Source organism: Notolepis coatsorum, assembly GCF_963971535.1.
Source record: "Notolepis coatsorum genome assembly, chromosome: 17".
NCBI classification, from domain to species: domain Eukaryota; kingdom Metazoa; phylum Chordata; class Actinopteri; order Aulopiformes; family Paralepididae; genus Notolepis; species Notolepis coatsorum.
This window is the reverse complement of record NC_140181.1, coordinates 1,348,879-1,366,854: the sequence shown is the minus strand read 5'-3', so window position 1 is coordinate 1,366,854 and position 17,976 is coordinate 1,348,879. Positions and strand designations below refer to the sequence as shown.

The 17,976-nt window shown below is 48.5% G+C and overlaps 1 protein-coding gene across 1 annotated transcript in view; it reads right to left on the bottom strand.

Annotated features, from left to right (window-relative positions):
- prim1 (DNA primase subunit 1) overlaps positions 1-17,976 on the bottom strand; it is an 86,068-nt gene that overhangs the window by 41,199 nt on the left and 26,893 nt on the right. Inside the window, exons 5-9 of the mRNA XM_084333227.1 lie at positions 13,922-14,058; positions 7,017-7,075; positions 5,852-5,961; positions 4,767-4,858; positions 1,085-1,217 (exon numbers count right to left, since the gene is read on the bottom strand). Of these exons, the coding sequence (XP_084189353.1) occupies positions 1,085-1,217; positions 4,767-4,858; positions 5,852-5,961; positions 7,017-7,075; positions 13,922-14,058 (531 nt within the window). The remainder of the gene's footprint in view (positions 1-1,084; positions 1,218-4,766; positions 4,859-5,851; positions 5,962-7,016; positions 7,076-13,921; positions 14,059-17,976) is intronic.

Here is a 17,976-nt window from a genome sequence, read left to right as displayed (position 1 = left end):
GTTACAACACTAGAGGGGCCGCTTCTGGTAACATCAGAACAAAATCAGCACCAAAATAAAATTGTCTCAAACTCACTGGCATATATAGGTCAAAAGCACTCTGGAATGCTCTGCCGAAAAACATCTCATCCACAATACATAATAAAATTACTTTCAAAACAAATATTAAGAGATATCTTGCAAACATGTCAAGTATGTAACTGTTATCTATGTATTATATATATTTTTTTTTTTGTTTGACGGGAATGTTAGATTTTATAATGTGAATTTGTATATTTGTATAAATTTTTTATTTGTGTTTTGTCAAGTATGTAACTGTTATCTGTGTATTTTATCTTTTTTTTGTTTGACTGGAATGTTAGATTTTATAATGTGAATTTGTATATTTGTATTAATTTTTTTTTTGTGTTTTGTTTTGTTTTAATTTGTATTCGTATTCTTTGTTGTACATTTGTATTATTTTTTTTGTCTAGGACCCCAGGAAGACTAGAGGCTCTTTTATGAGTCTCTAATGGGGATCCTTTAATAAACATAAACATAAACCCCTTGGGCTCTATGTGTGCACGTGCCTGACGGGCGTGCGCGTGGGAGTCAATGATATTTCGACAGTGATATGCGAGTGGAGAAGCTCCATCCCTGTGCGCCGGTCGGGAGGTTGTGTGTAAATGCGTGTTTCCCCGAGAGAGAGAAGCTCCTGTCCCACTCTCTCTCTATCTCTCTCTCCCTCTCTATCTCTCTCTCTCGCTAGCTCGTTCTCTGCCTCTCTCTGTCGGCACCCGCTTGAGGAAGTGTCGGTATTTCCACTCGCTCTGCTGTTAAGCGAATGGTTACGCTACAACCATAGTTAGTTATGCAGATCAGCTCCGTGCTACGTAGGATAGCGAGTCAAATCAGAATGGCTTAGTTCACTGGGGGAGGATATTGTCTCAACTGAATTGGAGCAATCTGCCAAAATGAGAATTAGAGACACAGACCCCATTGATACAAACCACCATTGCTAGGAAACAATGCTAAACACTGGAAAAGGCCATTTATAAGACAGGGGACCTTTAAATAAAGGTTTGAAATGAGGATGGGTGTTCACCTGTCTTGGGGTGGACGCTGAAGGGGCTCTTCAGCAGATGGTTCACCCCTTTGCTCACGTTCACGTCCAGCCGAGGGTAACAGTACTGCAGCATTATCTCCTTCTCAAAGTGGTAGCCCTTCTTCACAGTTCCCTGGAAGAGGACATTGTTTTCCCATAAAAAAATACTCAAGTTTGTGCAAATCTGTCACGCTATAATGAGTAATAAATGACGAGTGGCTCAATCATTATCTTGGTAAATGGTGCATTTATATATAATTTATATATCTCTTTATATATAATTTATATATCTCTTTTAGGGCTGTCAGTTAATTAGATTAATTAATTACACACCAAATTATCACGTTATGAAAATTAACTCAAAATTTATTAAAAATAATTATTATTATTTTCGTTTTAATGACATTTTTGTAATTCTTTTTAAATTTTAATTTAATACAAACTTTTTTTTTTAAATGGTCCATTTGCATGTTCTTGGTATCTGATTCTAGGGACATCTATGGATCTCAGGGAATGTATTCCCAGTGTCAGAAATACTGTGTCTGTTACTAGGCTTGAGTAAATTGTAATGAACCAAATGAGAATATTTTTTTTTGACTGAATAACACCATGCTCAAATTGACCAGACCTGAAAAATCTAAGCAAATGAATAAATGGAAGATGATTAAACAGAAGGTTTTGTAGATACAGTACTGAATTCTGCAATTTGAAATAGGATTATAGAATATAAAATATCAGACATAAGATGGTTATGCGATTAAATAATTACAAATCCTGTAATTAATTATAAAAAGAATTATCGCCTGACAGCACTAATCTCTTTAAATATAATTTATATATCTCTTTATATATAATTTATATATCTCTTTTATATATAATTTATATATCTCTTTTATCCAAAGCGCTTCACAATGTGTTCCTCACATTCACTCACACATTCACACACCGACAGCAGAGGCGACCGTGCAAGGTGCCAACCTGCTCATCGGGAGCAGTTAGGGTTAAGTGTCTTGCTCAAGGACACTTTGACACGTTGCCCCGGGAGGAGCGGGAATCGAACCGGGAACCTCAGGATTACCAGACGACTGTTCTACCTCCCAAGCCACTGTTGCCCCGATCGCAGTGGTGGTGAAAGAGGCAATTTCCACCTACATTGTGGGGCTTTGAGTGGGGAGCGCGTTGAGTGTCGAGAAGAAGCGCTAAATGTAATGATCATTCATTCAGGAAGTAAATGCACTTATCTCATCCAGAGCTTCACACGCTTCACACTAGGGCTGGGCGATATGACGATATTATATAAATATCGGGTACAGTTCATTAACGATACACTTTTTTAACGTATCGTGGATATCGTGATGTTTTGCCCAAGAGGATTGTGTCGCGTCAATCTGGTCCACACGTTGACACTTTTGAACAGCGCCACCCCACACACACACTACTGCATCAAAAGTTACTACTTATTATTAACAAAGGCATTCGTTTTGTGGCATTAACGTTATATAGTTACACGTTCAATAACATCAGCGTATTTACCCGAACATAGCAACGTCCGATGACGACATAGATAGCAAGCATTACTGTTCATATCTCAGCCCGTGCTGAGTTGTGCGTGCCCATTATGCGGTCTAATAAAGTTTTCAATCAGACAGATGTATGGAAAGGCTTTTATTATAACATTCGTTGCAGTAAAATCATAATGCCTCGTTTAGTCATGCTGCGGTGCGCTGGTAATCACTCGTCGGCCGCAGGGAGCTGTTGTTGTTGTTGTCGTTGAGCTGAGCTCTCGTCAAAATCAATGGAGGACTTTCAGGAAAGTAAAAAACTGCCGATTGGTGCTAAGAACAGCAGGGCGGGTGCAAGCGGTGTGATGTAATTGGCAGACTCGACTGTCAATCAAAATTATTCTGTTGCCGGCTGAATGATTGAATGAATGAAAACGTTATTAACGATTGCAGAATGGGTACAATACAGTACAGCTCAATACAACAACAGTGGACTGGAGGATGAAGACCAGAAAAAGACTTTCGGCTTTTTTACATAAGGGTCTTCCATTTTCAATTCATCAACACATTTAGAGACATACAAATATACAGTAGTTTCATAAAAATGCTAAAATGCTATTTATTGATTGATTGATTTAAAACTTTATTAACATATTGCAGAATGGGTACAGTACAGCTCAATACACACAATTGTTAACACTTTGGCTGCCAGGAAACGTGTTTACACGTCATTGCCGGCCATGCTCAAGTTGCCGGAGGACGCTTTACAGCGTCCTTATATCAATATTTAAAAAATCTGCGATCGGATTCATATGTCCCCTCCGCTGGCCTGAGATCCACCAGGAGGACCCACTGAGCTCTCTGGCGGTTCAGGAGCGCCATCTGGTGGCCGATCGGCGCAATCGCTTAACAGGAAGCGGCATAGAGGTTGTGCTGGACGTCCGTATTACTTCCGGGCACTCGCTATAGGTCCCGGCATTCTAGCTCGTCACAATACACAGTGATCGATTGCCAATAACTCGATAAACAACATGATTTGGACGTATATACCATTATACAAGCTGGAGATGGACCGGGTAAATCTACATCCCATAATGATACAATTTCTACTCTACGATGATCGCCCAACGGCGCGCGGAGACTGGGGTGAGTTTTAGCGTGTAACGTTACCGTCTTCGATACTAACTGCTATTATCAACATTTGACCCACATTAGATGATTGGTATAACGCTGCCCACGGAATTATAAACGCCCCCTAGCCCATCCGGTCAACATCAGATGACGTGTAGTAACTTCTAGAAGTATGTCTAGTTGGAATTTTTTATATCGCGCTGATTGCCATAAAACTGTATTGCATCATCAATATAATGCATTTGGGGCTATAGATCACATTCTGGAGAAAGCTGCAGAAAGAGATGAAAACATACTTATACATTAGACCATACTTTACTATGAATATGTGAATGAAAAAGTTTAACGTTGCTACACAATGAACAATACATATAGGACTTTGAATGGGCCCTAATAATGGCAATGTAGCAATAGAATTTAAAACGTTATAGCCCTGCAAAGAAGGGGAATTTCTCCATAGACAAATAGAGCTGGCAACCTATGGTATATCATGAATTTAGCCTTAGGCAATCAAAGTGTTAAGGGGATGCAGACCAGAGAAAGACTTTCGTCTTGTTTACATCAGGGTCCCCCATTTTCAATTAATCATATTTCATATCTAAATCATATAATATCTCATTGCTAAATATATGCAATATATAATCCAATAATCTAAATCTAATATATAATATAAAAATGCTAAATGCATGGGTATTTTATTTTGTCTTTAATGTTAGCTTGCAAACTCAAATACTGTCTTGGTAAGCCTCATAATGAATTGTTTGGGGAAAAAAAGAAAAACATCGTGATGTGTATCGTGTATCGCCAAAAGGTCCGAAAATATCGTGATATCATATTTAGGCCATATCGCCCAGCCCTACTTCACACACTCACTCACTCACTCACCGACAGCAGAGGCAACCATGCGAGGTGCCGGCCTGCTCATCGGGAGCAGTTAGGGGGTTATAAGTGTCTTGCTCAAGGACACTTCGACACGCTGACTGGAATCGAACTGGGAACCTTCTGATTACCAGAACGAGCGCTCTACCATCACCCCCCCCCCCCCGTACCCGTCTGCTGTGAGCCACGGCCCTGACTGCTGCCCAGCGCTTCTCCGGGTTCCTCTCACTCTGGAAGTGCTGCTGGACCTCCTTCCTCACCTGTGGGACTGAGTTAAGGTTTGGTCCAGTGGTCTGTTTAACACTGATCTCACACACACACACGAGACAACACCATGACAACACCATGACAACACCATGACAACACCGAGACAACACCGAGACAACACCGAGACAACACCGTGACAACACCATGACAACACCGAGACAACACAGAGACAACACAGAGACAACACCGAGACAACACCGAGACAACACCGAGACAACACCGAGACAACACTGAGACAACACCGAGACAACACTGAGACAACACCATGACAACACCGAGACAACACCGAGACAACACCGAGACAACACCGAGACAACACCATGACAACACCGAGACAACACCGAGACAACACCGAGACAACACTGAGACAACACTGAGACAACACCATGACAACACCGAGACAACACTGAGACAACACTGAGACAACACTGAGACAACACTGAGACAACACTGAGACAACACCGAGACAACACCGAGACAACACCGAGACAACACTGAGACAACACTGAGACAACACTGAGACAACACTGAGACAACACTGAGACAACACCATGACAACACCGAGACAACACCGTGACAACACTGAGACAACACTGAGACAACACTGAGACAACACCATGACAACACTGAGACAACACCGTGACAACACTGAGACAACACTGAGACAACACTGAGACAACACTGAGACAACACTGTGACAACACTGAGACAACACTGAGACAACACTGAGACAACACTGAGACAACACCGTGACAACACTGAGACAACACTGAGACAACACTGAGACAACACCATGACAACACCATGACAACACTGAGACAACACTGAGACAACACTTACACTGAGACAACACTGAGACAACACCATGACAACACTGAGACAACACTGAGACAACACTGAGACAACACCATGACAACACTGACAACACTGACAACACCATGACAACACAGTGACAAGACGAGAGAACAGAATATATTGTGAAGGATATCTTCAGGAACAAGTGACAGCACTTTGTCCACGGACTCCTTGTTGCCCAGTATGTCCTGGTCCTGTAGTGCGTACTTTGGAAAGTAGTGCTCTACCACTTTCAGAGACTCTCTGTTGGGATCACAAGGAAATATTAAAAGATATGAGTCATACGACATAAGGAGGGGGGGGGGGCTATACAACAGATTAATGATATGAGTCATATGACATAAGGGGGGGGGGGGGGGCTATTCAACAGATTAATGATATGAGTCATATGACATAAGGGGGGGGGGGCTATTCAACAGATTAATGATATGAGTCATATGACATAAGGGGGGGGGGGCTATTCAACAGATTAATGATATGAGTCATACGACATAAGGAGGGGGGGGGGGCTATTCAACAGATTAATGATATGAGTCATATGACATAAGGGGGGGGGGGGCTATTCAACAGATTAAAGATATGAGTCATACGACATAAGGAGGGGGGGGCTATTCAACAGATTAATGATATGAGTCATACGACATAAGGAGGGGTGCTATTCAACAGATTAATGATATGAGTCATACAACATAAGGAGGGGGGCTATTCAACAGATTACAGATATGAGTCATGATACGACATAGGGGGGGGGCTATTCAACAGATTACAGATATGAGTCATGATACGACATAGGGGGGGGGCTATTCAACAGATTAAAGATATGAGTCATATGACATAAGGAGGGGGGGGGGGGCTATTCAACAGATTAAAGATATGAGTCATATGACATAAGGAGGGGGGGGGCTATTCAACAGATTAAAGGTAGAATCTGTAACGCCGACAAACAGCGACTTCTAGGCAAAAGAGCCCGGCTTGGTATTTACTGCACTTTATTTAAATGTTTTAGTTTTGATAGGACGTGTGGGTTAGGTTGATTCTCACCTGATGAATGTACAGTTAGTATGTTGTGGCTCGGTGTTTAAATATTCTCACCTGATGAATGTACAGTTAGTATGTTGTGGCTCGGTGTTTAAATGTTCTCACCTGATGAATGTACAGTTAGTATGTTGTGGCTCGGTGTTTAAATGTTCTCACCTGATGAATGTACAGTTAGTATGTTGTGGCTCGGTGTTTAAATATTCTCACCTAATGAATGGATGCAGTTAGTATGTTGTGGCTCGGTGTTTAAATGTTCTCACCTGATGAATGGATGCAGTGGGTCCGTCAGCACCACCTTCCTCACGGTCTCTTCACCCCCCTATGAAACAAAAATAGGCAATTTATCATCACATCACAAAAGCTCAGAGTAGAAGACAGAGTCTCACACATTATAATTAAGAACAGGACAGTCCCAAACGACCTATAGGGAGGTGTAGTTTGACGGGATTCATCATTGGGAAAATGGATTATCGGCTATTGTAACAATTCTGCCGCATGAACATTGACAAGCTTCCATTTTTGCACAAAATGAGTTCCCTTCTACCACTAACATTATTGTTTAAGCATTTTTGGTTGAAATAAAGGTAGTATCGGGGCATGTAGAGGAGTTTCAGGAATGCCGGCTAGCAAGCTAGCTAACGTTAGCTACTAATGTTACGTAAAAAACAATAACGTTATAAACTATACACAATATGTACAACGAAACAATGATTTACATTAGTATTTACAGTGATTTAATATGCAGCGAAATAACGTTATACGATTTAAATTATAAATACAAATATTTTAAAAATGGTGGTTGGCTTTAGAGATAAACTAGTGGTGGGTGTAACAGATACTAGCCACAGATTCAGGGTCAGTTATTTTCCCATTGTACGAATTGTTAAGCTTATGGAATGTAAGGGAAATCTGATCCTAGGTCTGCGACTACAGGCAGGAGTCTACGCTGTGGTGACGTCAGTCAGCAGCGCTAAATCACAGTGTAGTTTCTCAGTGAACGAAAACATAAAAAAAAATTATTTTGCTACCTTTACAATTAATTGCGAATATTTTCATGTTGAGCTATAGATTGTGGATGAATACGCATAGAAAGATACACCATGCAAATGTCCATGTTTTATTTGTTTTAAATGAGAAATGGGCAATGGGGAAATACATTGCGTTGAACAGAGGGTGGAACACGAAAAAACAGCAATGACGTCACCACTACACCTCCCTATTGGGCTACTTCTCCAATGTTAGTGAAGTTCACAGATACTCCACCAGGGGGAGCTCCACTGACTTGGTCCCCATAAGGTTCAGAACCAGGTAAAAACAATTTTTTGCATTGGTGACGAGCGCAATCTCCGCTACGCCACCCAGCCGCCTCCCCATTAGGTTATCTTACTGTTATTTTACAGTTATATTAGCACTAACTTACTGTCATTTTTGTGTTATTTTACTGTATTCGTGTGGTAATGTAATGTTCCATGTTTTATTTTGCACACAGGCGTACATTCACACAGATGTCCATGCAGTGACCTCTGCACTTTATGGGCTCACAATGTCTTATTGACAGTCGTGCTTCTGTGTGCTCTTTTATTTCTGCTCAATCATTTTTTTTTTTCAATCAATCAATCTCATCCGTTTTCTCAGGGCTGTTCTCAGGAGACTGATGGAGACGGGAGACACCAGGAGACACCAGGAGACACCAGGAGACACCAGGGAGACACCAGGAGACACCAGGAGACACCAGGAGACACCAGGAGACACCAGGGAGACACCAGGGAGACACCAGGGAGACACCAGGAGACACCAGGGAGACACCAGGAGACACCAGGAGACACCAGGAGACACCAGGAGACACCAGGGAGACACCAGGAGACACCAGGAGACACCAGGGAGGCACCAGGGAGACACCAGGGAGACACCAGGAGACACCAGGAGACACCAGGAGACACCAGGAGACACCAGGAGACACCAGGGAGACACCAGGAGACACCAGGGAGGCACCAGGGAGACACCAGGAGACACCAGGGAGACACCAGGGAGACACCAGGGAGGAGACACCAGGGAGACACCAGGAGACACCAGGGAGACACCAGGAGACACCAGGAGACACCAGGAGACACCAGGGAGACACCAGGAGACACCAGGGAGACACCAGGAGACACCAGGGAGACACCAGGAGACACCAGGGAGACACCAGGGAGGCACCAGGGAGACACCAGGGAGACACCAGGAGACACCAGGAGACACCAGGAGACACCAGGAGACACCAGGAGACACCAGGAGACACCAGGGAGACACCAGGAGACACCAGGGAGACACCAGGAGACACCAGGGAGACACCAGGAGACACCAGGGAGACACCAGGGAGACACCAGGAGACACCAGGAGACACCAGGAGACACCAGGGAGACACCAGGAGACACCAGGGAGACACCAGGAGACACCAGGAGACACCAGGAGACACCAGGGAGACACCAGGGAGACACCAGGAGACACCAGGAGACACCAGGAGACACCAGGGAGACACCAGGAGACACCAGGAGACACCAGGGAGACACCAGGGAGACACCAGGAGACACCAGGAGACACCAGGAGACACCAGGAGACACCAGGGAGACACCAGGAGACACCAGGAGACACCAGGGAGACACCAGGGAGGCACCAGGGAGACACCAGGGAGACACCAGGAGACACCAGGAGACACCAGGGAGACACCAGGAGACACCAGGAGACACCAGGAGACACCAGGGAGACACCAGGAGACACCAGGAGACACCAGGAGACACCAGGAGACACCAGGGAGACACCAGGAGACACCAGGAGACACCAGGAGACACCAGGAGACACCAGGAGACACCAGGAGACACCAGGGAGACACCAGGAGACACCAGGAGACACCAGGAGACACCAGGGAGACACCAGGAGACACCAGGAGACACCAGGAGACACCAGGGAGACACCAGGGAGACACCAGGAGACACCAGGGAGACACCAGGAGACACCAGGAGACACCAGGAGACACCAGGGAGACACCAGGAGACACCAGGAGACACCAGGAGACACCAGGGAGACACCAGGGAGACACCAGGAGACACCAGGGAGACACCAGGAGACACCAGGAGACACCAGGAGACACCAGGAGACACCAGGAGACACCAGACACCAGGAGACACCAGGAGACACCAGGAGACACCAGGAGACACCAGGAGACACCAGGGAGACACCAGGGAGACACCAGGGAGACACCAGGAGACACCAGGAGACAACAGGAGACACCAGGAGACACCAGGAGACAACAGGAGACACCAGGAGACACCAGGAGACACCAGGAGACACCAGGGAGACACCAGGGAGACACCAGGGAGACACCAGGAGACATCAGGAGACAACAGGAGACACCAGGAGACACCAGGAGACACCAGGAGACACCAGGGAGACACCAGGGAGACACCAGGAGACACCAGGGAGACACCAGGAGACATCAGGAGACAACAGGAGACACCAGGAGACACCAGGAGACACCAGGAGACACCAGGAGACACCAGGAGACACCAGGGAGACACCAGGAGACACCAGGGAGACACCAGGGAGACACCAGGAGACATCAGGAGACAACAGGAGACACCAGGAGACACCAGGAGACACCAGGAGACACCAGGAGACACCAGGGAGACACCAGGAGACACCAGGGAGACACCAGGGAGACACCAGGAGACATCAGGAGACAACAGGAGACACCAGGAGACACCAGGAGACACCAGGAGACACCAGGGAGACACCAGGAGACACCAGGAGACACCAGGAGACACCAGGGAGACACCAGGGAGACACCAGGGAGACACCAGGAGACACCAGGAGACACCAGGAGACACCAGGGAGACACCAGGAGACACCAGGGAGACACCAGGGAGACACCAGGGAGACACCAGGAGACACCAGGGAGACACCAGGAGACACCAGGAGACACCAGGGAGACACCAGGAGACACCAGGGAGACACCAGGGAGATGGGAGACACCAGGAGACACCAGGGAGACACCAGGAGACACCAGGGAGACACCAGGAGACACCAGGAGACACCAGGAGACACCAGGAGACACCAGGAGACACCAGGGAGACACCAGGAGACACCAGGGAGACACCAGGAGACACCAGGAGACACCAGGGAGACACCAGGAGACACCAGGGAGACACCAGGGAGACACCAGGGAGACACCAGGGAGACACAGGAGACATCAGGAGACAACAGGAGACACCAGGGAGACACCAGGGAGACACCAGGGAGACACCAGGGAGACACCAGGAGACACCAGGGAGACACCAGGAGACACCAGGAGACACCAGGAGACACCAGGGAGACACCAGGGAGACACCAGGAGACACCAGGAGACACCAGGGAGACACCAGGAGACACCAGGGAGACACCAGGAGACACCAGGGAGACACCAGGGAGACACCAGGAGACACCAGGGAGACACCAGGGAGATGGGAGACACCAGGAGACACCAGGAGACACCAGGAGACACCAGGAGACACCAGGGAGACACCAGGAGACACCAGGAGACACCAGGAGACACCAGGAGACACCAGGGAGACACCAGGGAGACACCAGGAGACACCAGGAGACACCAGGGAGACACCAGGAGACACCAGGAGACACCAGGAGACACCAGGGAGACACCAGGAGACACCAGGGAGACACCAGGAGACACCAGGAGACACCAGGAGACACCAGGAGACACCAGGAGACACCAGGGAGACACCAGGAGACACCAGGAGACACCAGGGAGACACCAGGGAGGAGACACCAGGAGACACCAGGAGACACCAGGAGACACCAGGGAGACACCAGGGAGACAACAGGAGACACCAGGGAGACACCAGGGAGACACCAGGAGACACCAGGAGACACCAGGAGACACCAGGAGACACCAGGAGACACAGGGAGACACCAGGGAGACACCAGGGAGATGGGAGACACCAGGAGACACCAGGAGACACCAGGGAGACACCAGGGAGACACCAGGAGACACCAGGAGACACCAGGAGACACCAGGGAGACACCAGGGAGATGGGAGACACCAGGAGACACCAGGAGACACCAGGGAGACACCAGGAGACACCAGGAGACACCAGGGAGACATCAGGAGACACCAGGGAGACACCAGGGAGATGGGAGACACCAGGAGACACCAGGGAGGCACCAGGGAGACACCAGGAGACACCAGGGAGACACCAGGAGACACCAGGAGACACCAGGAGACACCAGGGAGACACCAGGGAGACACCAGGGAGACACCAGGGAGACACCAGGGAGGCACCAGGGAGACACCAGGGAGACACCAGGAGACACCAGGGAGACACCAGGAGACACCAGGAGACACCAGGAGACACCAGGGAGATGGGAGACACCAGGGAGACACCAGGAGACACCAGGAGACACCAGGGAGACACCAGGAGACACCAGGGAGACACCAGGAGAGACACCAGGAGACACCAGGGAGACACCAGGAGACACCAGGAGACACCAGGAGACACCAGGAGACACCAGGGAGGCACCAGGGAGACACCAGGAGACATCAGGAGACAACAGGAGACACCAGGAGACACCAGGAGACACCAGGGAGACACCAGGGAGACACCAGGAGACACCAGGGAGACACCAGGAGACACCAGGAGACACCAGGAGACACCAGGAGACACCAGGGAGACACCAGGAGACACCAGGAGACACCAGGAGACACCAGGAGACACCAGGAGACACCAGGGAGACACCAGGGAGACACCAGGAGACACCAGGAGACACCAGGGAGACACCAGGGAGACACCAGGAGACACCAGGAGACACCAGGGAGACACCAGGGAGACACCAGGAGACACCAGGAGACACCAGGGAGACACCAGGAGACACCAGGAGACACCAGGAGACACCAGGGAGACACCAGGAGACACCAGGAGACACCAGGGAGACACCAGGGAGACACCAGGGAGACACCAGGAGACACCAGGAGACACGAGACACCAGGAGACACCAGGAGACACCAGGAGACACCAGGAGACACCAGGAGACACCAGGGAGACACCAGGAGACACCAGGAGACACCAGGAGACACCAGGGAGACACCAGGAGACACCAGGAGACACCAGGAGACACCAGGGAGACACCAGGGAGACACCAGGAGACACCAGGAGACACCAGGAGACACCAGGAGACACCAGGGAGATGGGAGACACCAGGAGACACCAGGAGACACCAGGAGACACCAGGGAGATGGGAGACACCAGGAGACACCAGGGAGACACCAGGAGACACCAGGGAGATGGGAGACACCAGGAGACACCAGGGAGACACCAGGAGACACCAGGGAGACACCAGGGAGACACCAGGAGACACCAGGAGACACCAGGAGACACCAGGAGACACCAGGGAGACACCAGGAGACACCAGGAGACACCAGGAGACACCAGGGAGACACCAGGAGACACCAGGAGACACCAGGAGACACCAGGGAGACACCAGGAGACACCAGGAGACACCAGGAGACACCAGGAGACACCAGGGAGACACCAGGAGACACCAGGGAGACACCAGGGAGACACCAGGAGACACCAGGGAGACACCAGGAGACACCAGGAGACACCAGGGAGACACCAGGAGACACCAGGAGACACCAGGGAGACACCAGGAGACACCAGGGAGACACCAGGGAGACACCAGGGAGACACCAGGGAGACACCAGGAGACACCAGGAGACACCAGGAGACACCAGGAGACACCAGGAGACACCAGGAGACACCAGGGAGACACCAGGAGACACCAGGAGACACCAGGAGACACCAGGAGACACCAGGAGACACCAGGAGACACCAGGGAGACACCAGGGAGACACCAGGAGACACCAGGAGACACCAGGAGACACCAGGAGACACCAGGAGACACCAGGAGACACCAGGGAGACACCAGGGGACACCAGGAGACACCAGGGAGACACCAGGAGACACCAGGGAGACACCAGGGAGATGGGAGACACCAGGGAGACACCAGGGAGATGGGAGACACCAGGGAGACACCAGGGAGACACCAGGAGACACCAGGAGACACCAGGGAGATGGGAGACACCAGGGAGACACCAGGGAGACACCAGGGAGATGGGAGACACCAGGAGCACGTTTACCTTCACCAGGCTGAGGTACTCGGCGACGGCAGAGCGTGCAGCTACAGAGAGCTTCCTGGCGGCCTCGTCACACACCCAGCAATGCACTCCTCTCCTGCCCGAGTAAACCCACAGGCAGTGTCGGAAACCAAAGTCCTCTGGAACAGAACAGAAACAGAGATGGACCATGAAATCTGGTGATTGGAGATAAGAGGGCAGGGTTTGAGATCAAGTCACTTCTGCAGAAGGTCTACAGGTTCTAGAAGGTGCTGGAGTCCAGACACAGAAGATATCCACTGAGACAGAGAAGATATCCACTGAGACACAGAAGATATCCACTGAGACAGAGAAGATATCCACTGAGACAGAAGATATCCACTGAGACACAGAAGATATCCACTGAGACAGAGAGAAGATATCCACTCAGACAGAGAAGATATCCACTGAGACAGAGAAGATATCCACTGAGACAGAGAAGATATCCACTGAGACAGAGAAGATATCCACTGAGACAGAGAAGATATCCACTGAGACAGAAGATATCCACTGAGACACAGAAGATATCCACTGAGACAGAGAAGATATCCACTGAGACAGAAGATATCCACTGAGACACAGAAGATATCCACTGAGACAGAGAAGATATCCACTGAGACACAGAGAAGATATCCACTGAGACGGAGAAGATATCCACTCAGACAGAGAAGATATCCACTGAGACAGAGAAGATATCCACTGAGACAGAGAAGATATCCACTGAGACAGAGAAGATATCCACTGAGACAGAAGATATCCACTGAGACAGAGAAGATATCCACTGAGACAGAGAAGATATCCACTGAGACACAGAGAAGATATCCACTGAGACAGAAGATATCCACTGAGACAGAGAAGATATCCACTCAGACAGAGAAGATATCCACTGAGACAGAGAAGATATCCACTGAGACAGAGAAGATACAGAGAAGATATCCACTGAGACAGAGAAGATATCCACTCAGACAGAGAAGATATCCACTGAGACAGAGAAGATATCCACTGAGACAGAGAAGATATCCACTGAGACAGAGAAGATATCCACTGAGACAGAAGATATCCACTGACACAGAGAAGATATCCACTGAGAGAGAAGATATCCACTGAGACAGAGAAGATATCCACTGAGACAGAGAAGATATCCACTGAGACAGAGAAGATATCCACTGAGACAGAGAAGATATCCACTGAGACAGAGAAGATATCCACTCAGACAGAGAAGATATCCACTCGGAGAAGATATCCACTGAGACAGAGAGAAGATATCCACTGAGACACAGAAGATATCCACTGAGACAGAGAAGATATCCACTGAGACACAGAAGATATCCACTGAGACAGAGAAGATATCCACTGAGACAGAGAAGATATCCACTGAGACACAGAGAAGATATCCACTGAGACAGAGAAGATATCCACTGAGACAGAAGATATCCACTGAGACAGAGAAGATATCCACTGAGACAGAGAAGATATCCACTGAGACAGAGAAGATATCCACTGAGACACAGAGAAGATATCCACTGAGACACAGAGAAGATATCCACTGAGACAGAAGATATCCACTGAGACAGAGAAGATATCCACTCAGACAGAGAAGATATCCACTGAGACACAGAAGATACAGAGAAGATATCCACTCAGACAGAGAAGATATCCACTCAGACAGAGAAGATATCCACTGAGACAGAGAAGATATCCACTAAGACAGAGAAGATATCCACTGAGACAGAGAAGATATCCACTGAGACAGAGAAGATATCCACTGAGACAGAGAAGATATCCACTGAGACAGAGAAGATATCCACTGAGACAGAGAAGATATCCACTGAGACAGAGAAGATATCCACTGACACAGAGAAGATATCCACTGAGAGAGAAGATATCCACTGAGACAGAGAAGATATCCACTGAGACAGAGAAGATATCCACTGAGACAGAGAAGATATCCACTGAGACAGAGAAGATATCCACTCAGACAGAGAAGATATCCACTGAGACAGAGAAGATATCCACTGAGACAGTTCAAGTTCAAGTTCAAGTTCTTTAATAGTTGTCATACAGAAGTACAGAATACTTTCATACAAAATGCTTCTTACTGTTACGCTCCAGAGACTGTGCTAGACAAGATAGTATCAAATAACATAATAACATAATATAGCATGAATTTAGAAGAAGAAAATGAGGTCACAGTTGTTCGGTATAGACATATGTACAATGTTCTGAGTTACCATATAATATACAATACACAACTATGCAGTGTACTAATGTACAGTACTATCTAGTGCAAAGCAGAAATGGGATGAGGTACAATTTTAGGTACAATTTACAGTAAGGTGTACGAGTTGTAGTGCAATCCTTCATCCATAAATATAAAGTGTGGGGAGTGGGTGCTACAGTGTGTTTGTTTAAAGTGGGTGTGTGCTATAAAGTGTGTGTAGTGGGTGCTACAGTGTGTTTGTTTAAAGTGAGTGTGTGCGTGTGGATGTGTGTGCTATGTGTGTTTGGTGGTTGTTGTTGTGTAGTGTTCATTCATTGTTCGTTTAGCAGCCTGATGGCCTGGGGATAGAAGCTACTTCTGAGTCTTTCTGTGCTCGCCTTGAGACTCCTGTATCGCTTGCCTGACGGCAGCAGTTCAAAGAGGCAGTTGTTCGGGTGGCTCGAGTCCTTAATAATTCTCTTAGCCTTCCCCTTGCAACGCTTGTAGTAAATGTTCTGGAGGGTGGGGAGCCCCCCTCCAATTGTGCGTTCGGCTGAACGTGTCACTCTTTGTAGTCTGCTTTGGTCTTTTGCAGTGCTATTCCCAAACCAGGAGGTGATGTTGCCGGTCAAGATGCTCTCTATTGTACATGAGTAGAAGTTCTTAAGGATCTTCTGGCTGACTTGGAACTTCCTTAGGCGCCTGAGGAAGTAGAGGCGTTGTCGTGCCTTCTTCACCACACTGTTAATGTGTATGGTCCATTTCAAGTCCTCGGATATGTGGGCTCCGAGGTACTTGAAGCTGTTGACTCTCTCAACCGGTGCCCCGTCGATGCTGAGGGGGCTGTAGTCCTTGACCCCCGACCTCCTGAAGTCCACAATCATCTCCTTTGTTTTGCTGACGTTCAGGGAGAGGCTGTTTTCCTGGCACCATCCCGCCAGGACCTTGACCTCTTCCAGGTAGGCCCTCTCGTCGTTGGCAGAGATCAGGCCCACCACCACTGTGTCGTCAGCAAATTTGACGATTGTATTGCTACTCCGCTGAGCCACACAGTCGTGTGTGTACAGGGAGTAGAGGAGGGGACTCAGAACACAGCCCTGGGGGGCCCCTATGTTGAGGGTGATGGATGAGGAGGTGCAGTTGCCTGCTCTCACCACCTGGGGTCTGCCAGTCAGGAAGTCCAAGACCCACTGGCAGAGGTCATAGCCCAAGCCCAGGTCCCTGAGCTTGGCTATGAGTATGGAGGGGACTATGGTATTGAATGCCGAGCTGTAGTCGATGAATAGCATTCTCACATAGTTCCCCTGCCTCTTGTCCAGGTGTGATGCTGCTGTGTGCAGCACATGGGATATGGCGTCCTCCGTGGACCTGTTGGGGCGGTATGCAAATTGCAGGGGGTCCATGTTGATGGGGAGGGAGGAGCAGATGTAGCCCTTTACTAGCTTCTCAAAGCACTTCATGGCTATGGAGGTGAGAGCTACAGGGCGGTAGTCGTTGAGGCAAGCAGGCTTGGATTTTTTGGGTACAGGGATAATAGTGGACTTCTTCAGGCAGGTGGGGATGACAGCCTGTTCTAAGGACAGGTTAAATATGTCAGTGAATACTGGGGCCAGTTGGTCGGCACAGACTTTTAGGACGCGGCCGGGGATGCCGTCCGGACCTGCTGCCTTCCTGATATTCACCTTTTTAAAGGTCCGCCTCACCTCATGCTCTGTTACCCTGAACACTGCGCCTCCATCAGCAGCCGACCCCCCCCCCCCCATTGCCGAGGCTTGTGAGCTGGTGTTGTTATTACCAGCATCAAACCTCGCATAGAAGGTATTGAGGTCGTTTGCTAAGG